Source organism: Neodiprion fabricii, chromosome 1 (genome assembly GCF_021155785.1).
Source record: "Neodiprion fabricii isolate iyNeoFabr1 chromosome 1, iyNeoFabr1.1, whole genome shotgun sequence".
In the NCBI taxonomy this organism is placed as follows: Eukaryota; Metazoa; Arthropoda; class Insecta; order Hymenoptera; family Diprionidae; genus Neodiprion; species Neodiprion fabricii.
In genome coordinates, this window is record NC_060239.1 from 8,565,419 (window position 1) to 8,588,380 (window position 22,962).

At 39.1% G+C, this 22,962-nt stretch overlaps 1 protein-coding gene across 2 annotated transcripts in view; it reads right to left on the reverse strand.

Annotated features, from left to right (window-relative positions):
• Window positions 1-22,962, reverse strand: part of LOC124177732 (neuropeptide SIFamide receptor) — a 75,804-nt gene that overhangs the window by 16,991 nt on the left and 35,851 nt on the right. For both annotated transcript variants that reach the window (XM_046560477.1, XM_046560466.1), the window contains one exon: window positions 1,150-1,249. In XM_046560477.1, coding sequence (XP_046416433.1) covers window positions 1,150-1,249 — 100 coding nt within the window. The remainder of the gene's footprint in view (window positions 1-1,149; window positions 1,250-22,962) is intronic.

The window sequence follows — 22,962 nt, forward strand, 5'->3', positions numbered from 1 at the left end:
GCGATTGTACATTTAGCACCGAGATGCCGAGAGTGGTTCGGGGTGAAGTCTGCAGAGAGTGGGATTTTCTACGATCGTATGGGAATATCGTTATTCACCCCTCGTAGCGATTAAATACCAAACAAGGGGGCACCGGGCGTCTCTCCACCCCCTCAACCCCCGTTCCATATTCGCCGAAATTTACGAGGATCGTTTAGTTATTCGAGAAACGTCTCGGTTAACTCGGAACCCGGGGCAAAAACGAGGGAATTTCGAGGGTGTTTAAGGTGGCAAAAAAAGGTTCTGCTGCAGCTAGTCGGTATATTCATTTTTCCAAGAGTCATTCAAAGGTGGGCCTTTATTACCGATGCCCACCGAGCTGAAAATAATCGATGCGTCGATTAATCGAGTCGAAAAAAAATAATCTAACACGACTCGATTGAATCGGTATAAAATAAATCGATTGAGCGATTATTTCGTATTTATTTTTTTTTTTTTTTCGACGTTGCACAATGTACCAAAATTTCATAAACTTCGGTATGTAGTCTTAATAGCGGAAAAGTTTTTTGATAATTTCGAGCTTCATTCAAAATGTTTTTCAATTTCAGGTGAAAGCATTCATTTATCTTTCACTCATTGTATCAAATAGGTACTTAATAAGTAAGACAGTGATAATAATTGAAACTTTAATCACGTAAATTGATATTGTATTGCGTCGTTCACGGGAGTAAAAATAATCGATTACTTTTTCGTCATTCTTATTCGTTATTCACCTCTGTCCGACAGACGTATGCATCTCGTCCCCTGTAATACCGTCGAGCTAAAGTGCAAAATGAGGCAGTAGTCTCACCGAGGTGTCTAGACCTTTGTCTAATCATCTACTGGTTGGTGGGTATATAGCCGTTTGCTCAATACTGTGCAAGTTTGCATAACAAACAGAAGTTTCGACGCTGTGATAACAGACGTAGATGCGACCGTTATTGTTACGGTAAGTGACCGGAGATTTTGGAAACTTTATTGACGCGACGCAACGTGCGGAGCTTCGAGGGAATCAGCAGAGCTTGGCAAGTCCGATTCGGACGTTTTGGGCTAGGCGAGATAAATTTTTAGATAATTGGAAGAAATCAGACTAACGGTATGGAAAATGTAGACGAATGCTGTTTCACTCACCTGTCTAACGACACAGCGACGAGACTGTAGACCGAAGCCGCAACCGAAACGCCTTGGATGTAAGGTACGGTTTTGCACATCCACCAGCCCAGGATCCATGCTGTGACAAAAAACATCAAATTATCAACATATGAGTGGGGGTGCTGTATTCAACGATGCGATAAACGAATTCGAAGGTCAGTAGAATTAAAACGTAACCAAGGCAAAGCTTGAAAACTGAATTGATTAAATTGAATTTTCCTCGAACAATCTTTTCCAAACACGAACAAAAAAAACAACTCGAAAACAATCGATTAGGATACCGAAAATTGAAATTGCTTACAACTCTAAGAAAGTTGAATCATGTTTCTGCTATTCGAATGTCGAAATCTTGTTTTCTTTAGCCAATTTTGACGAACCAGCGTTGATTTCGCTTTGAGATGACTTCGTTGAAAAGAATTTTTTGAAATTATTCACAATCGGGTATCTTGAGGCAAGGTTCATACGTCGAAGAATTAGTTTAATCAAAGGAAATATTGTTTAAACCAAATTCAACTGCAGATCGACTTCAGTCACAGCTTTTCATCCATATTGTTTCACCATTTTCTTTGTTTCGATACCCTTTTCTTCAGACTCTTTTATGCCGGACGCACCCTCAGATTGAGGCTATCATTTTGCATTTACCATCAGAAATGCCCCGGGAATTCTTTTGAAAAGTTTAAGATTGAGCGGGAGAAAATTGCGTTTTCCTGGAAAAAGTGTTTGCCATTACCTTGTTCTTGGTATGCGAAATCGATTGAAGAAACGTCGCCTCGTTAAAAGGAGTTCGTGTTCTTCAATGAGAAAACTTGACGTGAACTTTCGCGGGCAAACGACGCAAGGAATTGGTCTCCAATCTTCTAAACCGTGAACGAGTCGAAGTGAAACAGAAGGTCTGTTTGAACGTTAGCGAAAATGTCAATGAGAGTTCAAATAATCGGGATGAAAAATACGAACTTTTCAGCCGCGTAACAAAAGTCGTGAAAATTTTACTCCCCTTTGCAATGCGATCAGCGCTTCCGAAAGTGGGTAAACGGCACGGACGCAAAATGTCACTCTTCTTCGCGTCAAGGTTCGTAGATTTTAATTATACCGTGTTTCGTAAAATTACAATACATCGGGTATTGCTGTGGATTAATTCGAAATGGCAATAAAATCAACTTGATAATTTGAGATAACAGTGACACGTTACGTTTCCGCAGTTTCCCCGTTTTTCTGACGTTCAATTCTCATGCAACAAATCGAAATACATACGCGAGGCTGAAGTTATTAACGTTGAAGTAACGAAACTTCAGGGAGACAAAATCATTATTGTGCAAATTTTTAATGATCTTCAAGAAGTTGACTTTTCAAAATACGTGAGTATGTTTTATTCGTCATGGTTTATTGAATTTCTGAATAATCCCAAATGTGCGAAGTAACGATTTTTCTTAAACACTCATCGGTACTGTGAGCGTTAATTTATTCTTTATTTCAATTATCTACGAGACTCCAATCTATTCTGCATAATACGGTAAACAACTGAAATGAAATTCTCATTTGAAAATTGAATCAATTTTGGGAACAAGTTGACACATAAAACGCTTCTTGTTGAAGTCGTAAGTATCCAGAATTAAAAATACGATGCTAACTTAAAAATTACAAGTCAAGTGGTACAGGGCAAATCAATTCCTATTCTGTCGTGTCAGCTCGGCTAGGATGGCTGGATTCCATCCTCTGTTATGCATATCAATGTACAACTAATAACACGGCAATCAATCAATTACGAGGAAATCCCATTTATTGATAAAATGATGCTCTGCATCGATACAACATGAGGGGATATTACTACTCCTACTAAGCATGTACGCAAGCACACATATGTATATATTATATGTGTGTGTGTGTATCACTCTACGAGGAAATTCTTATACATAACAAACAACCGGACTCGATTTTGGCTGTCGAGGTTAACCTCCTGAAATTACTCTGCTCCAGGCAATACGCTGGATTATTGACAAAACTTCAATCTAATTATATATCACCTGAAAATACGTGGTCTACAAAAGCGTTTATAATTCGACAATTAACGAGGTTGAATCGATTGGGAAAATGAGAAATAAAAAGTTGAATTTCGTTATCATCAAATCATAGGATTAATTATTTTTTTAAAACCTCAAAAACATGTCGTTTGAGAAGTTTTAGATTTGGTTCTTCAAAGAAAACAAGTCTTTTCTTGCCGACAGAATTTTTTTACAGTAAAAATCGTTCTAAAACTTGGGCAGTTCCTTTTAGAAAGAGAAATGCACGTCAATAACATCAAACCGAGCCCACATCTGGAGTATCTGCTAAGTTACCCGTACACTAATAAACGTTTAAATTATCATCGTATCGAGTTGGTTAACGGACTTGAAAATGGCATTATGAATTAATTGAGCCCCTCGGAAATCGGAGAAAGACCGCTCGACGGCAGTTAAACGCACCTACTGATATAATTAGATCGCGTCCGACCCGATAAAACGGCCACTTAACGCCGGTATCAGTATCGTTGGGTATAAATGATGGGCGAAAGAGTGCGAAGAATCCAAGATTAGTCACTGTAAATCGAGAGGGACTAACGTCACTCGATTTTTTCTTCTTTTTTTTTTCTTTCGCTCAGCTGGAACGAACCAACGAATTTGAATTTCGCCGCCTCTGCAATCCTTCCTTCGGAATTCGTGCCTTGATCCGACTGTCCGCGATATTTTCCTTGGTTCTTGTCCGCTAATTTTATTCATGAAAAACAACGATTTCCACGTCTTTTCTCGAGCCCTTCATGCTTCAGTGGAAACACCGCACCGCGTATCGAAAGTGAACGGCACTCGCTGCATCGCATCGCTTGCAAATGTAAGTAGGTACAGACTGCAATCTGAATCAGCAATCAAGCGTTAACTTATAATTATACACATACGTTATAGGCGCATAATTCATGCCCTGTTACACCGGTATAATAAACGTCCGCTGTGTATATGAACTAAATTGTTATTTATTAGCCGCAAGTGCTTCGTGTCGATCCTGTGACGAAGCTAGTGCCGAACTTTATTCTTAATTACAGGCCATAATGTCGTTTTCGACACTCCGTTATCAAAGTCTGATCGACGCGGTATTTGAGTCACGAAAAGTCGTGCCTTTTTCAACTTGAGACTGTTGTTAGGTAGCGACGATTAAAGGTCTATCAAATTGATCCGAACACTTTTGATTTTCGATTCGTTCGATTATAGAAGAAAAATTTTATCCAAGACGTTTGAGATGGTCTTGAATCTTTTTTTACGCATCACCCTGCAAGCTTTGAAAATCATGTACCGGGAAAGATTTCTTGGACCAGGACGCAAACGAATTCAGACTTCGATTTACTCGAGAAATTCTTGCCCGAGGTTCGTTACATTTCAACAATGTCTTCTTATCGCCGAAATCATTGGACGGAAATTTTTATATCTCGCAGCATCGTTCCTATAAAAGAGGCTGAGCGGGCGTGGTTGATCTCGAATAAAATCGTAAGACGACAAGAGAACGTCGAATAAAATTTCGATCAAGCAAATGGATTGTCTAACAGGTTCAGAATTCGATGAATCATGTTCTTCCAGGCGGTGAACGGAGTCTGGGCCTCTACGATTGGAGTGAAAAGTGAGAAGGATAAAAAATGAATTCCATGGCTGCAAACTCTTGCGGCAAGGAGGCAAAGAGCATCGGATTAAAGTGTCGAACCGCTTGTCGTACAGAAAGAGTTCTCTCGGTCTTGATAATGCTCAGTGAAGATTGGAAGCTCGCCAATCAGAGTTTTCGGTGTTTGGCCTGCGGTAAGTGTTTTTTCAATCCATTTAGGATTGACAACAAAATCTGTATACACCTGTAATGTGTGCAGACTCGGTTATCGAGAGAGATGAATTTCGTTTCGTGGTTCGGATGCGGTCTGTTTCTCTAAATTCTAATACTTCCACGAGTATCGAGGAACGATTCAGTGAGTTCAAGATTATTTAAGTCAAATAAAGACGCATGTGGATGAAACAGAACCTCATTCTCTCCCATCGACCAAACTGCGTTGCTGTTACGTGATTAGGGATAAATTTAAGCAAAAATGAAGGCAGTTAAACTGTTTCGTTTCACTGTTGCAAACCGCATATCGCAAGGCAATAAAATCGACTGGTAAATAAAAATTAATCATGGGTAAAAAAGATTTCGAAAATTTTTAGGGTCCGCATAGATTCCGGAGACTCTGGAAATGTAAACGAAATTTTTGAGAACTTTGTTTCACATCGAAAAACTGTACGGAATTTCATCAGATAATTTAGAAATTTCAGGCAAAGAAAGTAAATAAATAAAATTACGATCATTTGCTGGCATGTAATAAGGAAACTTCAGAAAACTAGAGATTATTTAGATTTCGTACGGATCTTTACAGATTCTAAAAAATTTCGTGCTTATTCACAAAATATGAAGAATCTTCACGGATTTTTTGATGTGATAATTCAAATACCCTGTACGAAATGAAAGTATTCGCATTCAGATTCGAAAATTAAAATCAATTTTGGTTAAATAAGATCGTTCTAAACCGAGATCAAAATATAATTTTTATTCTGACAAAGATTCCCATAAATTAATAAGAGTTGATGGTAATTTATATTTTCTTTGTCACAAAGACACGACATCAATATTACAAGTATGCTAAACAAATTCCTTATCGGATTTTCCAGCCAAATAACAACGACCAAATGAAAGATTCGCGAGTACAAAGCTGATCGGAGTAAAACTTGAGTAGCACTGAATCACGGTGTGAGGTTGGCCAAAAGTCGCGTAAGCAGATCTTTAATCTCATTGTCAGTGTAGAACCGTACCAGCTACAGACAGTGTCGGCTGAGTAACCGGTCGTGCAATTTTTACGCGAGCATTACGTATCCGCAATAACTGACAGCAGCGTGCATTTCGCATTCGGACAAGGTCCACACCCATGATATAACTTATCGCGCCCAGAATTTACCATTCGCGCTATTTTCCGCAACGGGAGAGCGAATCGGAGATATGCGTTATATACATGTATGCATATGTATATATATATATATATAATGTCGGCTAATCTGATATCGCTCGGTAGCTATGCATACACACACACGCGCATACACACACACACACATATATATATATATATATATGTACATGAATGTATGTAAAGACGGCGACTGCGAGGTGCGATGAAAGAGATCAGCGATTCTCTGCTGCAACCAACCGAGAAACTGAGGAAGTAAAAGCAAACTGCATCGCTGCAGAGATCCTGGCCAATGGACCTGCAACTCTTTTCCAACCTCATGCCGCGCTGATAACAATTCTTAAACGACTCCAGAGTCCGACGAATCGCGCTGTCTGCGGCATCTCAAATGTTTCGCTAATCCTTTTGTAACCATATTCGCCGATTGCCACTGCCGTTTTACGCTGTTAGAAAGCCTCGAGAAAAGCGAGTGATAATATAAAAAAATAGGTCATCTCCGGTTGTACATGGACACGATTTAATTTCGATCACTGCATTCGCGTTAGTGGAATTATCGGATTATTTGCGTAGATATGTAATCCCGCGCAATAATCATAGCTGCAGCATTTTCATACCCGACGCAGCTGCGCTCAAAGTCGGTGTGTATTAAATGATGTGTACAACTTGTTTCGTCCTCGTATCACTTGGGCTGGATGGATTTGATGGTTGATTCCAGTCACGTGTGCGTACGGAACGGTTGATTTCATTACGAGATCAACGCGAAAGTATGAAGAATGCTAATTGCGTGAAATTCAGGTTTTCTTTCTCCTTTGTGTGCGAAGGACTATTCGCATTGCAACTTGAAATTGGGGACTTTTTGGCTTCGGTATGCACACCAGGGTGTTTCAGAAAAAAATGATTCACGATTTTCCACCGTTGCACCCCTTACAAAGCTTACTTACGTTAAAAGAAAGATTCTGTGAAAAGATGAGCGTTCTACGTTACGTGGAAGGTTGCGCTCATTTGATTTTTCACTTTTTTTGACACATTCTTTTGAATTTGTGAAGAAACACGTTTTAGCATTTCAATTATTATTCCTTTCCTGACATTTGTGTTCAACTGAAAGCAGTAAAAAAAACGTACTCACGATTCTTCATGAATTTGAAAAATTGTATAAAAGTGAAAAATCAACTTAGCGCGATCTTCCACATAACGTAGAGCGCTCATTTTTTGAAATAACCTTTGTTTTTAGCCTTGATAAACTTTCTGGGGGTTTCATAGCGGAGATTCGTAAATAATTTTTTTCTGAAACACCCCGATCCACACATTACTGAAAATACACCAAACTGCGAGGCGAATTGTTCATTCATCGGCCTGATTACGGTACGTACGTAAATCTAGCCATCTAATGCGGGCAAATATTATACATAACTACGTGTTGTTTCTACGAAATGTATATAAATCGAAGATTAAAATCTACTTTCAAACTATCCGGGGAACTAATATCATGTATTACGTGAAACGGGAAACACGCTACGGGCTTGCGATACCTCCGTGATCGTCATTCTTAGAGAAGAGGTAGTCGTGGAGTCCGTGGTGCTGCCATAAAGCTCCGAAGACCAGGGCTCGTCGCAGGGGTTCGTTCAGGTGGCGACATCGATGCAATTCACCTCCGTTTATCGTGCAAATCTTTACCACTCCTTTCAAACATCAATTTCATTTAATTAAACCAGGATTTAGTTGTTTGTTCATTTTTTTCACATACTGTCAAATAATACTGATATTAAAAATAAACGTGACCTAATATTTTAAGCGTGTAAACAGTAGTCGTACTCAAATTCATGCCTCGGGAAAATCGTATGAAATTTTATGGACTTGCGCTGATCTGTAAAAACTATCTGAAAATAAAAAAATGACAGCTTTATAAACTGGCTGACCCTTGGTCTGATTTTGGATTTTCAGATTCCACTGAAGCTTCAGAAATGAGTGAATCTCTAATCGTGAGGGTAAAGAAAATGCGGGTACGAAAGTACTTCAACAAACTTCTTTTGTTTACAAGATACAAGTTTTTTTACCCAAGACTCAGAGAAGCGGAGTTATTCCGATAAGAAATGGTAAGTTCTTCACTTTTAAAACAAACTTTAACGATCTCCGGAAAACCTGAATCATCAATATTATCACTAATGATTTTAAAGGATTTGAAAAATTGAATCTTGCAGGAAATAATAACAAGGCGAATTTTTTAACCGAACTCATGCCATTGGTTCTCAATTTCCGACCACCTGAAAAGTGTATGACGGATTGGACAATCGCAAAAAAGCCAGTTGATACATTATTAAACATCAGTCGAAAAGTTCATGGATCTTTGATAAGTGAACCACGATTATGCACATTATATACGTGAGTATATTTTCGTTAATCTTTCATTCTCGAAAGCAAATATATCCGGATCACGTCACGTAGCAACGCTGTGTTTGTAGCAGTTACCGGAATTATATTTACCCTCGGCGTCGAGATGATTTCAGTCGTTCTCTCCCGAGGAGAATCATCGAATTGCGTAAAGTGAAAATAAAAGTAACGAGTGTACGGAACATCTGGATGCAAATTGCGTCCTGTGGAATTAATTGCAGATCACAGACTGACCGGCCGTTTACGGATGTATGTATATATAGCCAGCAAGGGTCGTACCGAAGCTCGGGAAATGGGGGCAACGATATTGAACGCCCTGAAAACTCCCTTTCGCATTCGCTACCTTCAGGGCGCGTCCGGACCCTCGGAGAGACCGCCAATCTGGAAATATTTACCGACGCGACTGCGCCAACTATGCGAGGAATTAAGACACACTTGGCTATTAGGTATGCTTAAACACGAGCCGGTAGACGGCAGGAGTGAGATGTTCGCGTCAGCATCATCCCTTCGGCCGTTTCATTTTCAGATAAATTCCAAACACGCACCGAGGAGAATTTCATTCGTTTATTGGTATAGGTAATAGAAAATGCCGGTAAAATAACCGCTGGCGTGACAAAAATTGTTGGAATTGCAAGATAATTTGGTACCACTGGTAACTATTTAATGCGATTAAGGTTGTTCGTACGAAATTTTTTCGTTACTGCCTTACTGAATTTGCTTGTTCAGTTTCATGGACATCGAGTCATTCGCGCACCAACTTCAGATCATCGCAATATTTACAAGAAAACGTGACACTAGTGACCATGATAAAAAAAAAAATGTTATATCACATCCAGCTTTTACCCAAGATTGTATTTTTAAGTTAGGGTAAAAAACGAAAATAGTTAAGCAAACGACGTTTATTACCAACTTAAAGTTGAAAAATGAGCAGAAACACGCCATCAACATGAAAAATCTCTATCGTGTTTATTCATTTTTTTAACATCAAGAAATCGGTACTTTCAAAACCAAAGCAATCGAGTAATTCGGCCGAATGTAAACTGTTTGCCGGAAGATTAAAGAGCACGGATGCAAGTCTCAACTTTAGTATTGAAATGACTGAATATAATTTCTGAAGAATATTATTAGATCAGAAAACCGCTACGTGTTATTAAGAAATTGTTATCTTTTTTTTTTTTTTTTTTTTAATTTCGTTGCTCCGAGAGCCGCGCGACGAGCTTACGTCGAGGAAACCGGGACGCAACCTTTTCCCGGCTCGGCAGCACCTTCATCCTGGAATATTAACGAGCATGCACGCAGCCGATAGTGGGTCAGGTCGGTCACCCTTCGCCCCGAGCATCCCCGCCACACCCTGGAAAGTTTCTAATCTGGACATCAGTCAGGCTCCGCGCCTTCGCCTACGAGTCAACATCCTCTTTACTGCTCCGCGGGAAAAGGAAGTTAACCACTTCGACTGATCGTCTTATTCATATTCTCATCGTTTCAAGAGCGACGCGAAAGCTTATGACGTAGGCAAGACGGACGATCACGTAACGGGGTTAAAAAGCTGCGTTGATATCAAACTGCAATTTTTACTCCTCATCCTTGAGTATTTTTTCGAACAGCCTTGTTGAAAAGTGAAAAGTAATTTCAATAAAAATGAATTTCAGATAATGACGTTTGTTACAAAATATTCGCACGGATCGAAACGCACTTGTTTTCCAGTCAAGACGTTATATTATATACTGTATGTATATACTTACATACTTCAAGTCCTGTAATTTATCTAAAGATACGAAATGTGTAGTATGCGTAAAAGTGTCGTGCAACCGCTGATTCAATAGTCTTAATTCATGCGCTTTGTCCAAAAAGCTTTTATCAGGCAATTTGAAAGTCTTGTGCTTTTAGAAAAACGTATACAGTAAACCTGTTATCTGCAAATATTCAGCAAAACAAATTTCCTCGGAACGAATCCTCTGCATCAGAGTTCGATATTCGAACGCTGATAAAAAGGATCCAGGGTAGCTTTTAGACTCCAAAGTGATTAGAGGAGCTTCGTTTGATGCTTGGTTAGCGGCTGCGATCAATCACAAAAGTCCGCCTTAAACTTACATCGCGCGGTGATTAATTCGACATTATCCTTCAAGATTTTCGACGGTATAACGGATGAAAAATGAAATCAATATTATGGACGTTGTAACGCAGGCTTTGCCCGCGAATTTTCGTCGCTGATAATACATCGTCTGTAAAATCGGCGGGATGACTTAAACCACTCGAGGTCAAACCGACTTGATGCACGACTGGCGACTTCGGAGGTCGTCAGGCAAGGCCGGCGCCAAGTTCGATACAAAATCTCGTATCGCAGTGCGCGTTCATTTCCGAAACCCTTATCCCAGACGTCCGTGTGCCCGAAATTTTTTCGGACTCGCCTCGAAGCTTGAAATAAGTTTGGATGCAAGTTTGAGCCGATTTCATTCGGTATTTTCAGATAAATATCTGGCATTCGCAATTTTTTCAGAAACTCTCTCTGAAAATATCCTCGTCGCGTGGTGAAAAAGGTATTTAAATAGATATTTCAAAGAAACCATTTAATTCTACTTTTACGAAAATCACCGTGTTTAAATGTAGATTTACTTCTCTCAGATTAGAATCTTGCAACATATCTTCGTAGAATCTTATAAAAGTTTGTTGAAATATTTCATCCTGTCGCATTTCAGAGACGAATTTTCATTCCATAGGGCTACCTCGTGAGATACACTGAGAAAAATTTCATTTGTTACAGTAACTAGAAAAATTGAGTAAAACGGGTATCGTTAAAAAAACTGTTTGAATATCGTTGGAATTACGAAAAACGAGGTACGCCTAACCATTTTGCGCTATTGTCGATCCTTTTTTAGTAATATTGCAACGCAAAATCAGTTTGTGAGGTTTACTCTACATTTTTAGTTAAGTAAGGCTTTAACGTCAATTTATCGTCGCACAAGCATTAAATTTTCGCAACAGTTGCAAGAAAATGTAGTAACAGCGATGATAATGAGAAGGAATAGTAAGAGATACTAGACTTTCTGGTAACATCTACAAAACTAATTTTCATTTTCTACCTAGAACAATATTCTTCGATTGTGGTAAAAAATGAAAATAGTCAAGGACTGAGCGGTAACCGGAACTAAAAATTTCTCTCAGTGCAGCTTCCAGCTCCTGAAAAGCGCTGCGTGGAACCTCAGGGAAAACAACAATTATTTTCATGAAAACTAAATTATCCATCACCGATGGCACACATGGAACGATGTGCCGGCAAGGGAGACAAAATGTGGCGTACATACCAGCCAGATATAGTAAGAAGTTGAGATGCGTCGAGGAAACTGAATTATAATCGATGCCTTTGTGCAGCTGAGGAGAAAAAGCTCCTCGCTGGCATCAAAGATGGCGACTCGGCCTGATCGATTTACCCTGCAACTTTAGAGCGTGTACCGCGTCCATATACTGCGGGAAATTTTCATATTGTAGCTGTTTGCGAGAATGTAACACGGAGTGTCGAAACGCGGTGGCCAGTTTCAGTTTCTGCTCTATTTAACATGGGTAAAGGTTCTTTGTGCCAGGCGGGTATGTAACAGGAAAGTTCAGTCTGCCCACCGCTCTGGACCGAAGGCACGTGTGACGCCTACACTGGGCGATATATGACCTCCTACATGGATTGAACGAAGGATAGACGAATGCGATGCTCGATTCGATGGAGGGCTTACTTGATTGGTTAATTAATTATCAGTCGTAAGTAAGCGTTCTATTCTATAAATAGTGGTGTAAGGAGTATTCGCAAAAATCGTGCGAATATTTTGGGAGTTTGATTGTCACAAGTACCCACTTCATTTTTGCTGATAAAAATTGCGAAATTAATATTAAATAAGACAGAAAACATTAGTTTTATGGCGAAGATTAATTACAAAAGCTCGTCTTAACGTTTGAATCACACTCTAGCCTCAAAATTAATTTTTTTCTGTTGCCAATTTGTCGTTAAATAATAGAACAAATAATCTCGCTTCGGCAATTTCCGGAATAAGATGCGATTTGCGTAATTGTGTACCTGCGAAATGATGTCAAATTTAAAAATGTCTACTCGCACCCGTGAATACTTAAAAATTTACATTTCTTACATCACTATTCTGTAATCGTCGAAAATCGACCGTTGGATTCAACTTTGAAAACAAGTAGAGAGTGAAATTCCTAACGTTAATATGTAACGACTTATTTTTAGGAAAAATCATTGTTTTGTAAGTGTAGGATCGTCTCTCAAATTGAGTAATCTATTTTTAAGAAGCAAAGTGTATTCAGATTTTGGAAATTAACCTCTTTTGAAGTTGTCCTAAATTTTCAAAACAATAATTTTAGTTTCAAATTATCGTTACATTAACGTTACTAGCTTCAGTCTTATAGTGCTAAAATATACATACATGCATAGATGTACATATTAGTTTTTAAATAGTTATGTGACCGTATAAATATATAATAATTCCATCAAACACAAAAAAGATTCACTGAATATGGAAAAAGGTGACATTTATCGACCAAGGACTTCGCTAATGCAACAAACCTATTCGCGATGTGCTGTCGATCCGTTCTACTTAGCTGATAAAATTCTTACCAATACAGCAGAATCATCTCGTTGTACGTATCAGATCCATAGCATGCTAACGTGCAGCGTTGTTTCTTTTGTGTTAAAAATGAGACATTGAAAAAATTGTTGAATATTTGAATAATTCATGATTTCTCATCAGCGCGAATATTTCAAGAAATTTAGGAAACTGTAGTTGAGGAATTATTGTTAGAAGTCGAAAAAAAGAGAAGAATAAAAACGAATAGAGAAACTTCTTTGCGCTTCTCAAGTGCCGTAAAATTTCAACAACTTTCTTGGCAATTATTTTCTTAATCTGTTTACCCTTATTCCGCGAAAATATTTTCATTTGTAAAAATTAAGCGACGTCGTGAAATCGTTTCGTCTTATCCAAATGTGTGGAGTAAATTAGTTCAAGGTAATGCACATGCACGTTATTACGTTTAAATGAAATTGATGATTTCCTATCGTTTTAGATATGCACTGAGAAGAATTTCATTTGTTATAGTGAGTAGAAAAATTCAGTCAAACAGATATCGTTAACAAATCTGTTTGAATATTGTTGGAATCACGAAAAACGAGGTACGCGTTACCATTTTGCGCTATTGTCGATCCTTTTTTGGTAATAGCAACGCAAAATCAGTTTCTTCGGTTTACTCTACTTTTTTAGTCAAATAAGGCTTTAACGTCAATTTATCGTTGCACAAGCGTTAAATTTTCGCAACAGTTGCAAGAAAATATAGTAACAATGATCGTAATGAGAAAGAATAGTAACGGACACTAGACGTTCCGGTAACAGCTAGAAAACTAATTTTCAATTTCTACCTAGAACTATATTTTTCGATTGTGGTAAGAAATGAAAATAGTCGAGGACTGAGCAGTAACCGGAACTAAAAATTTCTCTCAGTGTAAGAAACACGTAGCTGGACTGATTGGTACGGTTCTCAAGTGAAAAACGAAATGCCGCAGACTTTTTTGTTACAGCTGGCTATCAGGACGGATGTAAAGCATTGATACAACGTCTGGATGAGATAAAATCGAAAGAATACCCGGCATAAAGTATCTGGCATTGACTGTAAGGCAAGTTTGAAATGGGAAAGAATCGCGAGATCAATCGAGACGCTATTCCAGATAAATAAAAAGCTCAATTTTTCCCAGCCACATAAATGGATTTGATCATTTCATGGGGTTTCAGAGCATCGTGGCGTGCAGAGATCAGCTGCAGTAGGACCTTGAAGATAAGTAAGTGAAGAAAGTCTGGGGAGGATATCGAGTCCGGGAGGTTCTGTTGTCAATGGCGCAAACCTGGCCTTGGATTAAGATATCGGAACGATTCGTTCCTTTAGAACCGGAACTGATACGGTGGATATTCGCTTGAATAAAACCACCCCGATAGCGCCGCGAGGCATGCTTTGCATCGGTAATCAGTATTCCAAGTTTATGGAACTGCAGGCGTCGGCCCCTTTTACGCTGGATAAATAAGGTTCGTGCAATTGCATAAAGTACGCGTGAATTTGAGTTAGGCGGATGCTTAAATGCGCCTGCATGAACCGAAGGATATTTCCAGTTACGATCGCTTCGTACGGTCCTTGATAAGTGTTCTCATTTTTTTACCACAACCGGAGTGTAAAATTTTTAAGACAAAATGAGAACGAGCTTTGTTGACGCAAACGGAAAATTTAGAAAACTCAAATAAAAAACAAACGGATTTCTCGTTGCAGTAACCGGAAAACGTAGTATTGACAACCGTAATCGTATTGGATAAGAGATGCTGTCAATTTTATCCATACGTGAACCATTTTTTCAAGCATACGTGAGCATTTTATTAAAATTTTTCAGTCACCGTAACACTTGAAGTTTTTTCGCGCAATCGACGAGAAGCGAAACGTCAGCAGGGATCCGCGTCCGCTGCAAGCTCCTCGCTTTATGGCGTTCCTGCATGTTATTCACGGACCATATAGCTTCGTTGGCTCCCCCATAGCTGTTCGCGCTTTACGGGGTTTGATCCGAAAATTTCCTGCAGCCAGGGATGAAAATTTTATATCCACAGAGTAGAAAACCCCGGTCGACGATCGCTGACAATCTTACTAACGATTGCTCTTTCGAGTCGGATGCGAAAGTCGAGGAATCCCGAGCCAAATCCATTCCGAGACAAATTGTCCTCAAGAAAATTGCCGAGTTATCGATTTTCAATCAATTTCACCAATGAGTATATACATCTAACGTCGCAGACATTTCCGATGATGTAAAAAACAAATTATACACCGATGCGGAGTTCACTCTTACGAAAAATTTCTGAGACACTGCAGTTGCTGTTTCAAATTTCATCGATCGACTAAACAACGAAGAAAAAAATAGAAATGATGACGTCGCGGTTCAGAATCTGAGATTTTAATTCCACTGACGGAAACTCGTTAGTTCTAAACTAGAAAGTTTTATTTCAATGCAAGCCTACGAGAAATATTTGCCTTTATAAGACAAAAAATTATTATTCGCTGTTGTACGGGATAATTTTTATCGAACAAAACAAATTCTATCAACTTTTGACAGATGAACGATGTTTTTTTTTTTCAGGTGCATACAATCGCCCGAGTGTTGTTGTTCGAGGGATAAAAAATTGTTCAAACATCGTTGCCATTTTCCGGCAGTCCGTAAATTAGTCTTTTTATAATCCATAATCCAGACGAGCAATAAACCGCTATCAGGGGTCTGCAAAGTTCGAAAGAGGTTGTTAGTACCGGGATTGGTTGGATTTGGGATTTGAAGTTAAATAGTTAAGCCGTAGATAAATCCATCGGATCGTACGGGGACTTGAATTTTATTGTTCATAAATTCGTCAGACGATTTTCACGTGGAAAAATTTTTATACCTTTCCGAGAGATAACAGCGTTTTCGAACCCCGAACGACGCCAGACGTATATCATTTGAAAGTTCTAAAATCTCGAGGTCGAGAGTTTCCGACTCGGACTTTGCTGCAGCGAGCTGGCTAAGTTCGCCGAATGAAATTCAGACGGAACTTCTTCAAATCTTCAAGGCGAAATGCAACTGTGTAAATTGAATTTTATCACGATCCGTGAACGCTGCGTGGGTACGCGACTCGGGGTATCAGCTTCTCTTCTTCTTTCCAATTATTCACCAATTCGGCACTTTCCAATCCAATTAACGTCTACTTCCAGGCCTGAAAATATGATTTTGCATCGTTCCTCCGCGATATCCGATCGGCCGGGATCAAAACTGTTGAACAAACTTGAAACCTCAATTTGCATTGTCTGCCAGTAGCGTAGCGTTCTATCCACGCTCGAAACTGTTAGACGGACAAAGTTTCAGAGGATATAATATCCGCAAGGCAGCGTACTGCTGCAGACGCAAATACACTCTCGGAATCGTGTCGGTGTCTGCTTCTGTCTCGAATCTACATGGATTTAGGAAAGTTTCAACATCTCGGAACCCGCGACGACATTGTGTATGGGTACATGAATATAACTATGCATACCAAACTAACATAAGACATTGTCGGTATTACGACCGCTGGCCATGTCAAGATTCAAAATGAATTTCTCTGCATTCGCGGGGCAATATCATTCACAGGAATGATACATTTTTATTTTTTATATAGGTTATACAGCCAACAGATGTTGCAATAGAAATTTGTCGGATATACGTGAGGCAATGAAATTTTCATGTGTGATGTAGAGTGTGCAAGAAAAAAAAAATAAATAAATCATCTTTCACAGGGTTTTGGATATTTCGAAACACGGGTTTGATTTTTGCTGCTCTCAAAAATAAGGAAACCCAATTTTCGAATGAATAGACTCGATGGATTGGCTTGAAATTTTTCTCACAAATAAACCAAAAGCTTGCCCACTTGCCCGCTTCTCTCTCAGTCTCTTTTTTTTACAAAGAATTTGTGAGAAAAATTTAAAGTTAATCGATCGGAGCAATTCATTCAAAAATTGGGTTCTTGTCTTTTTGGGAGCGCTAAAAATCAAACCCTAATTGGTTCCAAAAAATCTAAGACTCGGTGTATGGTGAATTTTTTTTTTTTTTTTGTTACGCTCTACACGATATTTGTAAATAAACAAAATCGCCGATGGCGAAGATCACACGTAAGTCGGTTTGGAGTGAAATGCCACACATACAAGTTGATAGTTTTTAATTCAGACAGATTTTAGGTGATCTTACAAAGAAATGGCTTCTTTTTTTCTGTCCCGAGATTTGTGTCAGCAGCATTTGAAATATGGATCTTTATCCTAAGAGTCTAGACGCGTTTTTTTCAATCACGTCACCTCGGAAATTGCACGCCCACGTCACGTTGAAATTGAGCAATTTTTAATAGATACAAAACTTACGAATTGTGCAACATAACTCGCGCGTAATAACGCATCGCGCCTGCGAAGTGATAAAGCGTAATAAAGCATCGACTCAAGGACACGCCAACATGTTCGGGCATCGCGATAATACCGAACAATATCCAGGGAACGAAATTCCAGTGCAAACTTGACATGTATGTAGGTACAAAAAGCTCGTAAATTGCTCGGAGTTATGAATAGCCGGTGCGGCGCGTCGTTCGACATGGAAATTGAAACAAAGGTGCGCGTCGGTTGTGAAAAGCACAATTTCAATTAGAACCGACCGTTTTCACGCCGGCCTATCGTTGCTACGGACTACATGCACGCCGATGCACGGATATTCGGAAATTAACTGTCGCGAGCTTTCAGAAGTAAACCGAGTCACTTCCGGAGGTCGGAATCACGTTTCAAAACTTTTACGACAAGTCGCCCTGAGGGTTTTCCGATATTCGAGATGGGTTTTCACCCGAGTAGAAATTTAGAGCCTACCCTAAGCCCTGCGTGAAGCAGCTCCCGCGTGGAGTTTAAAGATGAGTAAAGTAGGCTCTGTTTCAATGCAATATCAGACCCTACTTTGACGCTAAAAATGTTCCAAATTTACAGATTCACCGAGTTTAGGCTCAAAGTAGGGTCTGTTTAGAACTTCCTTTAACCCTCCAGAGGTAGGGTTAAATCTGCTCGCTCAAAGCCCTCCTTTAACGCTCAAAATCCCGCCCCGTTGATGAAGGTCCATAGGTTCTGATTGATTACGATTTAAATACGAAAAATACTATTGCAGCGTATAAAATGAAATTAAAATTCCAATAAATAAGGATTGATTCGCACGTGAGTTTAATCGTATTTTCTGTATACTCAGTCAGTCAAAAGGATTTTCGTATTCGTGAGAATGTTGAATGAATACAGTTGAAACGCAATACTTAATTTTCAAATGTTATTGAATCTTACCAGAATCATGTCGAAATAGCCCTTGGATCATTCATTGCGAACACTTGAATAATTTGTTCATTATAATATTATATTTAAAGAGGAGGAATTAACGGTCCAGTGAAGGAACTAAGGATATATAAAGCGTCAAAACAGGTTCAACCGTCCGTCTGTTTAAATCATCAAAGTTGGGTTTAGTACTTTAATTTTTAGGAGTTGACGGTTCAATTTAGGGTTTTTTTCTTAAATTTCTAGGAGTTTGAGGGTCAATGCAAAATTTCTAGGTTCAGTTTCCTTTAAAGTAGGTTTATATCAAGCTCGGTAGAGTCAAATGCAAGCGCTAAATTTCTACTCAGGTGTATTCCGCGTAAAAACCGAGCTTCGCGAATGAAACATATATTCGAACGAGAGGGTTAAACAAAAGCGTGTACGTATCGCACGGTTACTGATTCTGATCTCCAGGTGTTTTTAGGCCCGTATGCAGGGTGGATACCTACTCCTAATGGCATTCGTCTAGTCGAGGATAATTCGGTAAATGAGAATGAATTCTCTAGATAAGTGGATGCGCAAAAAATAAAGAAACAAAAAAAAAAAAAAACAAACCGGTACAACTTTGAGTCTCATGGGGTAAAGCGTTCTGATACTCCTCACAACCTCACAATCTACTCGATTTGGCTAGCTCTGGTACCCTCTGCAGTCCCTCGGCGCGATGTTATCGTTCTGCAAATAAACCATTCCATGCTTCTTCTTGTGCGATTATTTCACTCCTTTTTTCCGACATAACTTCGAGTTCTGCAACTTCTTCATCTCGTTACCATTGTTATCTTCTGCCCTCCGTATCAAAAAGTTTACCAAATTTTTTACCCACGTCATTATTTACCCGGGGTATAATATCAACGATACAATGTGTAGATTATTGTGGGCCAAAAAATTCCTGTCTAATTCGTGTACGATTAATGAAACGAGAATTATGTAGAAAATATAAATCGTTATAAAAATTTCATGACAGGCGTTCATAAAATGTAGAATTCGGTTGATTGTTGCGTGATTCTAAAGAAAAAATAAAAATCTACGCCTCCACTCTATGACCAGAGAAAATATCGAAAACCTGTAACGATTTGAATCACGCGCCTACTACGTAAATCGAATAAGAAAGTAGCAGTGTAGTGTCTGGGAATGAATGAGTTTCACCGGTCAGCAGTCTGCGAGAAGACGCCGAAGGATCAACATCGAATTAGTACATCGTAGTCCATATTTCAATTTATTCTTTCACCTATTCAATTTTACAACATACATTTCTTTTTTACTGAACAAAGTTTAGTCACATTTTCTTCTAAAACTGCGAGTCAAAATATAACAAATTCAGCAAGGTTATAACAATGAAAAGTGAAGGCTAAAAAGAAGCTCTTATTGTTCGAAGAAAAGACTAGTCACAGGAGAATTGTCATAAAAAATCATTTGACAATGAGCATTATGTACATAAAAGGCGTATTTTAATCTTGCAAATGAATGGTTGGACGAATAAATGATAAATAATTAGTATTCACAATCTTATTTATACTGTTTATACACCCCTGATTTACTTGTCAGTAATGTGTTAAACACGAAGGAACATATGTATATTTTTCGTGAAAAGAGGATAATTCACTCGACATTTCTATCATAAAACAACATTGATTGATTTTGCATCTAGATATACGGGTTTGAACAAGTTTTTTTATAGTTTACACCTTGTGTTTTCAATAATAAGTCTTATGCTTTTTTTTTTGTGTATTTATTTTCTTTCGTTAACAGAAAATTGCGTCAAATCAACAATAACCGTTACAACACTCAATTTCGGTAAAATTATTCCCAATAAAAACTAATACACTTTTTCATAGAAACTGTACATTCTTGACTGTCGTTTGATCAATCGTCTTGAATTTCTTCTCTGCATTGTTAGTGGCTTGCACACTTTCATTAGCTGGAATGATGTGATAATTTATCAATGAATGTCAAATATTGTATGTATATTGTATTATGATTTTGTAAAATGTTGACTGAATTACCGTATTTGCATCTTCGAATGTTGATTCGTTTTGAAATCTGATTGAATTAGAGTCGTTTTCAGAACCCTTTCCAATGAGAATGTTTGATGGAGGTGATTTTTATAAAAAATTGATACACCCTGACTCGATCAGTAATGGCTGTGCGATGAAAAGGAGAGTGGGACGAGTTATCCTGGACGTAATCTCGGCTCTTTGAGTTTTGAAAACATGTAATAGCCGACACGTGACGGGGTGTCAGAGGTGTTTGCAAGTCGATAGAGACGTTGCATATTAAACGGCCGTTTGACGCCATCGAGCTTGGCGCTATTAGTCCGTATAACTTTGCCTCTAAAACGCGTTATACCGACAGCGTTGACAACCCGGCACTGTAACGCAGGTACCGGGATTAAACGGGTTTATTTTCACCGTAAACAAATGTTGTAAAATATCATTTATTGTCTGCAAGCTATTTCTGAAGAATTTATTATCAGCTTATTCGCAGATTGGAACCGCCCACGCAAATTGGACCGTCTATTTGCTGCCTAGTGTTCAATTTTCTCCGAATCTCAGGGCGACGTTTGTCCGCGATTTGACGCCCAGCCAATTTTGGTCCCTGGAGCTGAGGAGAGAGGAAAATTAAAGATCCCTTCCATTCTTGCCCTCCCTTGTTTGTTATTTCATTCCCGTTTATCTCGCTGCCAAATTTTCCTCCACAACTGTTTTACAATTCGTTTGTTCGAACGAATTTTTCGAAATTAGTATGTGAATTTTTAACAAATTAATGCAACTTTTACAGGGCTAAAGGCGGCTCCGCGAACGCGAGTTTCTGCCCGAGATGCTGGAAGAAATTGAAATTTCGATAAGGCTACACGTGGATTCGGGATATCCTCGAATTCCCGGACTCTGCAGAGACTTCCCTAGGGTGTTTCCCATTCCTCCTTACCCTCTGACCTACAAAGCTACCCGTCTGAGAAAAGGACTGGGAGTTCACGAGCCTTACAGGAAGAGGAAACGGTGGATAACGGAACTTGCAGTGATTCTAAAACAAAAGCACCGCCTTTCACCAACGGTCGTTTTACAACTTCGGAGTGTGCGGGAATCTAATTGGATCTTTTTTCAGAGAACTCAGGGTCAATTCGAACAGCAAACATAATACGGGAATTTGAAGAGCTACCTTTGAAACGTTGTTCAAAAGTCGTCGGTGTGTTTGTCAACTGTTACTCGGTTAATTTGAAATTTGAATTACCCTAAATGCGGAAAATTCGTGGAGAACAAGTTTTTAAAAGTATTAAAATTCCGATTTTGATCAAATTTGACAACGTTTTATCAACTCCGTGCGTTTCGTTGAACTGACGTGATTTCAGAGAAAAATTCATATTCACTATCAGCGTTTTTATAAAATTTTATAAAATCCGAATGTTTGAGATAAACAATTTCCGAGCTTCACGTCAGAATTTGCAACTTTCGACTCAATAAGCCTGTGACGAAGGTCCGTTCGAAGGTTGAAAGCCGACATACGATCAGGGGCATGAACCTGGCCTCGGGGATAATAATATCCCAACTTCGGCGTGTGACGCGTCGTTTTTCAGGTGCTCATAAACATCGCTTGAATGTAGTCTTAATCCTGATAAGAGTCTTAATTCGCCGTCCGAAGGATGACACGTGCATGTTTACCAGGAAATTTCTCGACAAGCTGAGGAAGAAAACTGGGCTAAATCCTCCGGTCTAATTGAAGGGGGTGAAAAAAGACAGACCGAAGTTATTTCGGTATGTAGGTAAATAAGCAATCGTGGAATAATGTAATCCCGTGTAAGCATATTATATCCCTCGAGTGCGTTCCACTTTCGGCAAGTTTTGGCGACCTAATTAAGGGCTTGACTGACTCGACGGTTCGACTGTGGTTGTGAATGAGGATAAAGTGGAGCACACACCCCGAGGGATGCTCTCTATCCTGCAGAATTACGCGGAGGGATTGTTCGTTATCCATCGAATCCATCGAATCCATCCGGCGTAATCCCGATGCGTTCGCTCGAGTAGTTTTCAACATGAAACACGCGTCGAAGCTGTGCAGCAAACACTTTCCTCCCGACAATCAAGTCTTTCTTATCCTCGGACACCCGGCGAGAACCGCTTGGCAAGGACGCCGATGATGTCCTCAGATTTTCTCACCAGACGTTTTAACTTGGGATCCGAGAATTAGTCTGATCCCTAGACTTGGCTCACAAGGAGACATTAACGCAACAGGGTATATGGAATAACTTTCTTTCTTTATCTTCAGATCAATTTTATATCATTCAGAGAATTTTATCTAAGCACGCTGCTCCGTTTTATCAGTTGGTTCAAAACGACCCGCATGTTTGGAGTCGATTTTCGGAAATAAATAAATTGTACACTTTTTTCAGATGAAACACCAAAACATGCTGTATCCTTTATTTTCGTCGATTCTCAATTAGATTTAGGCGAAACGGCCTAAGATCCTGACCAGTAATACGCAGACTCGTTAGTCACATGCATCGTTTG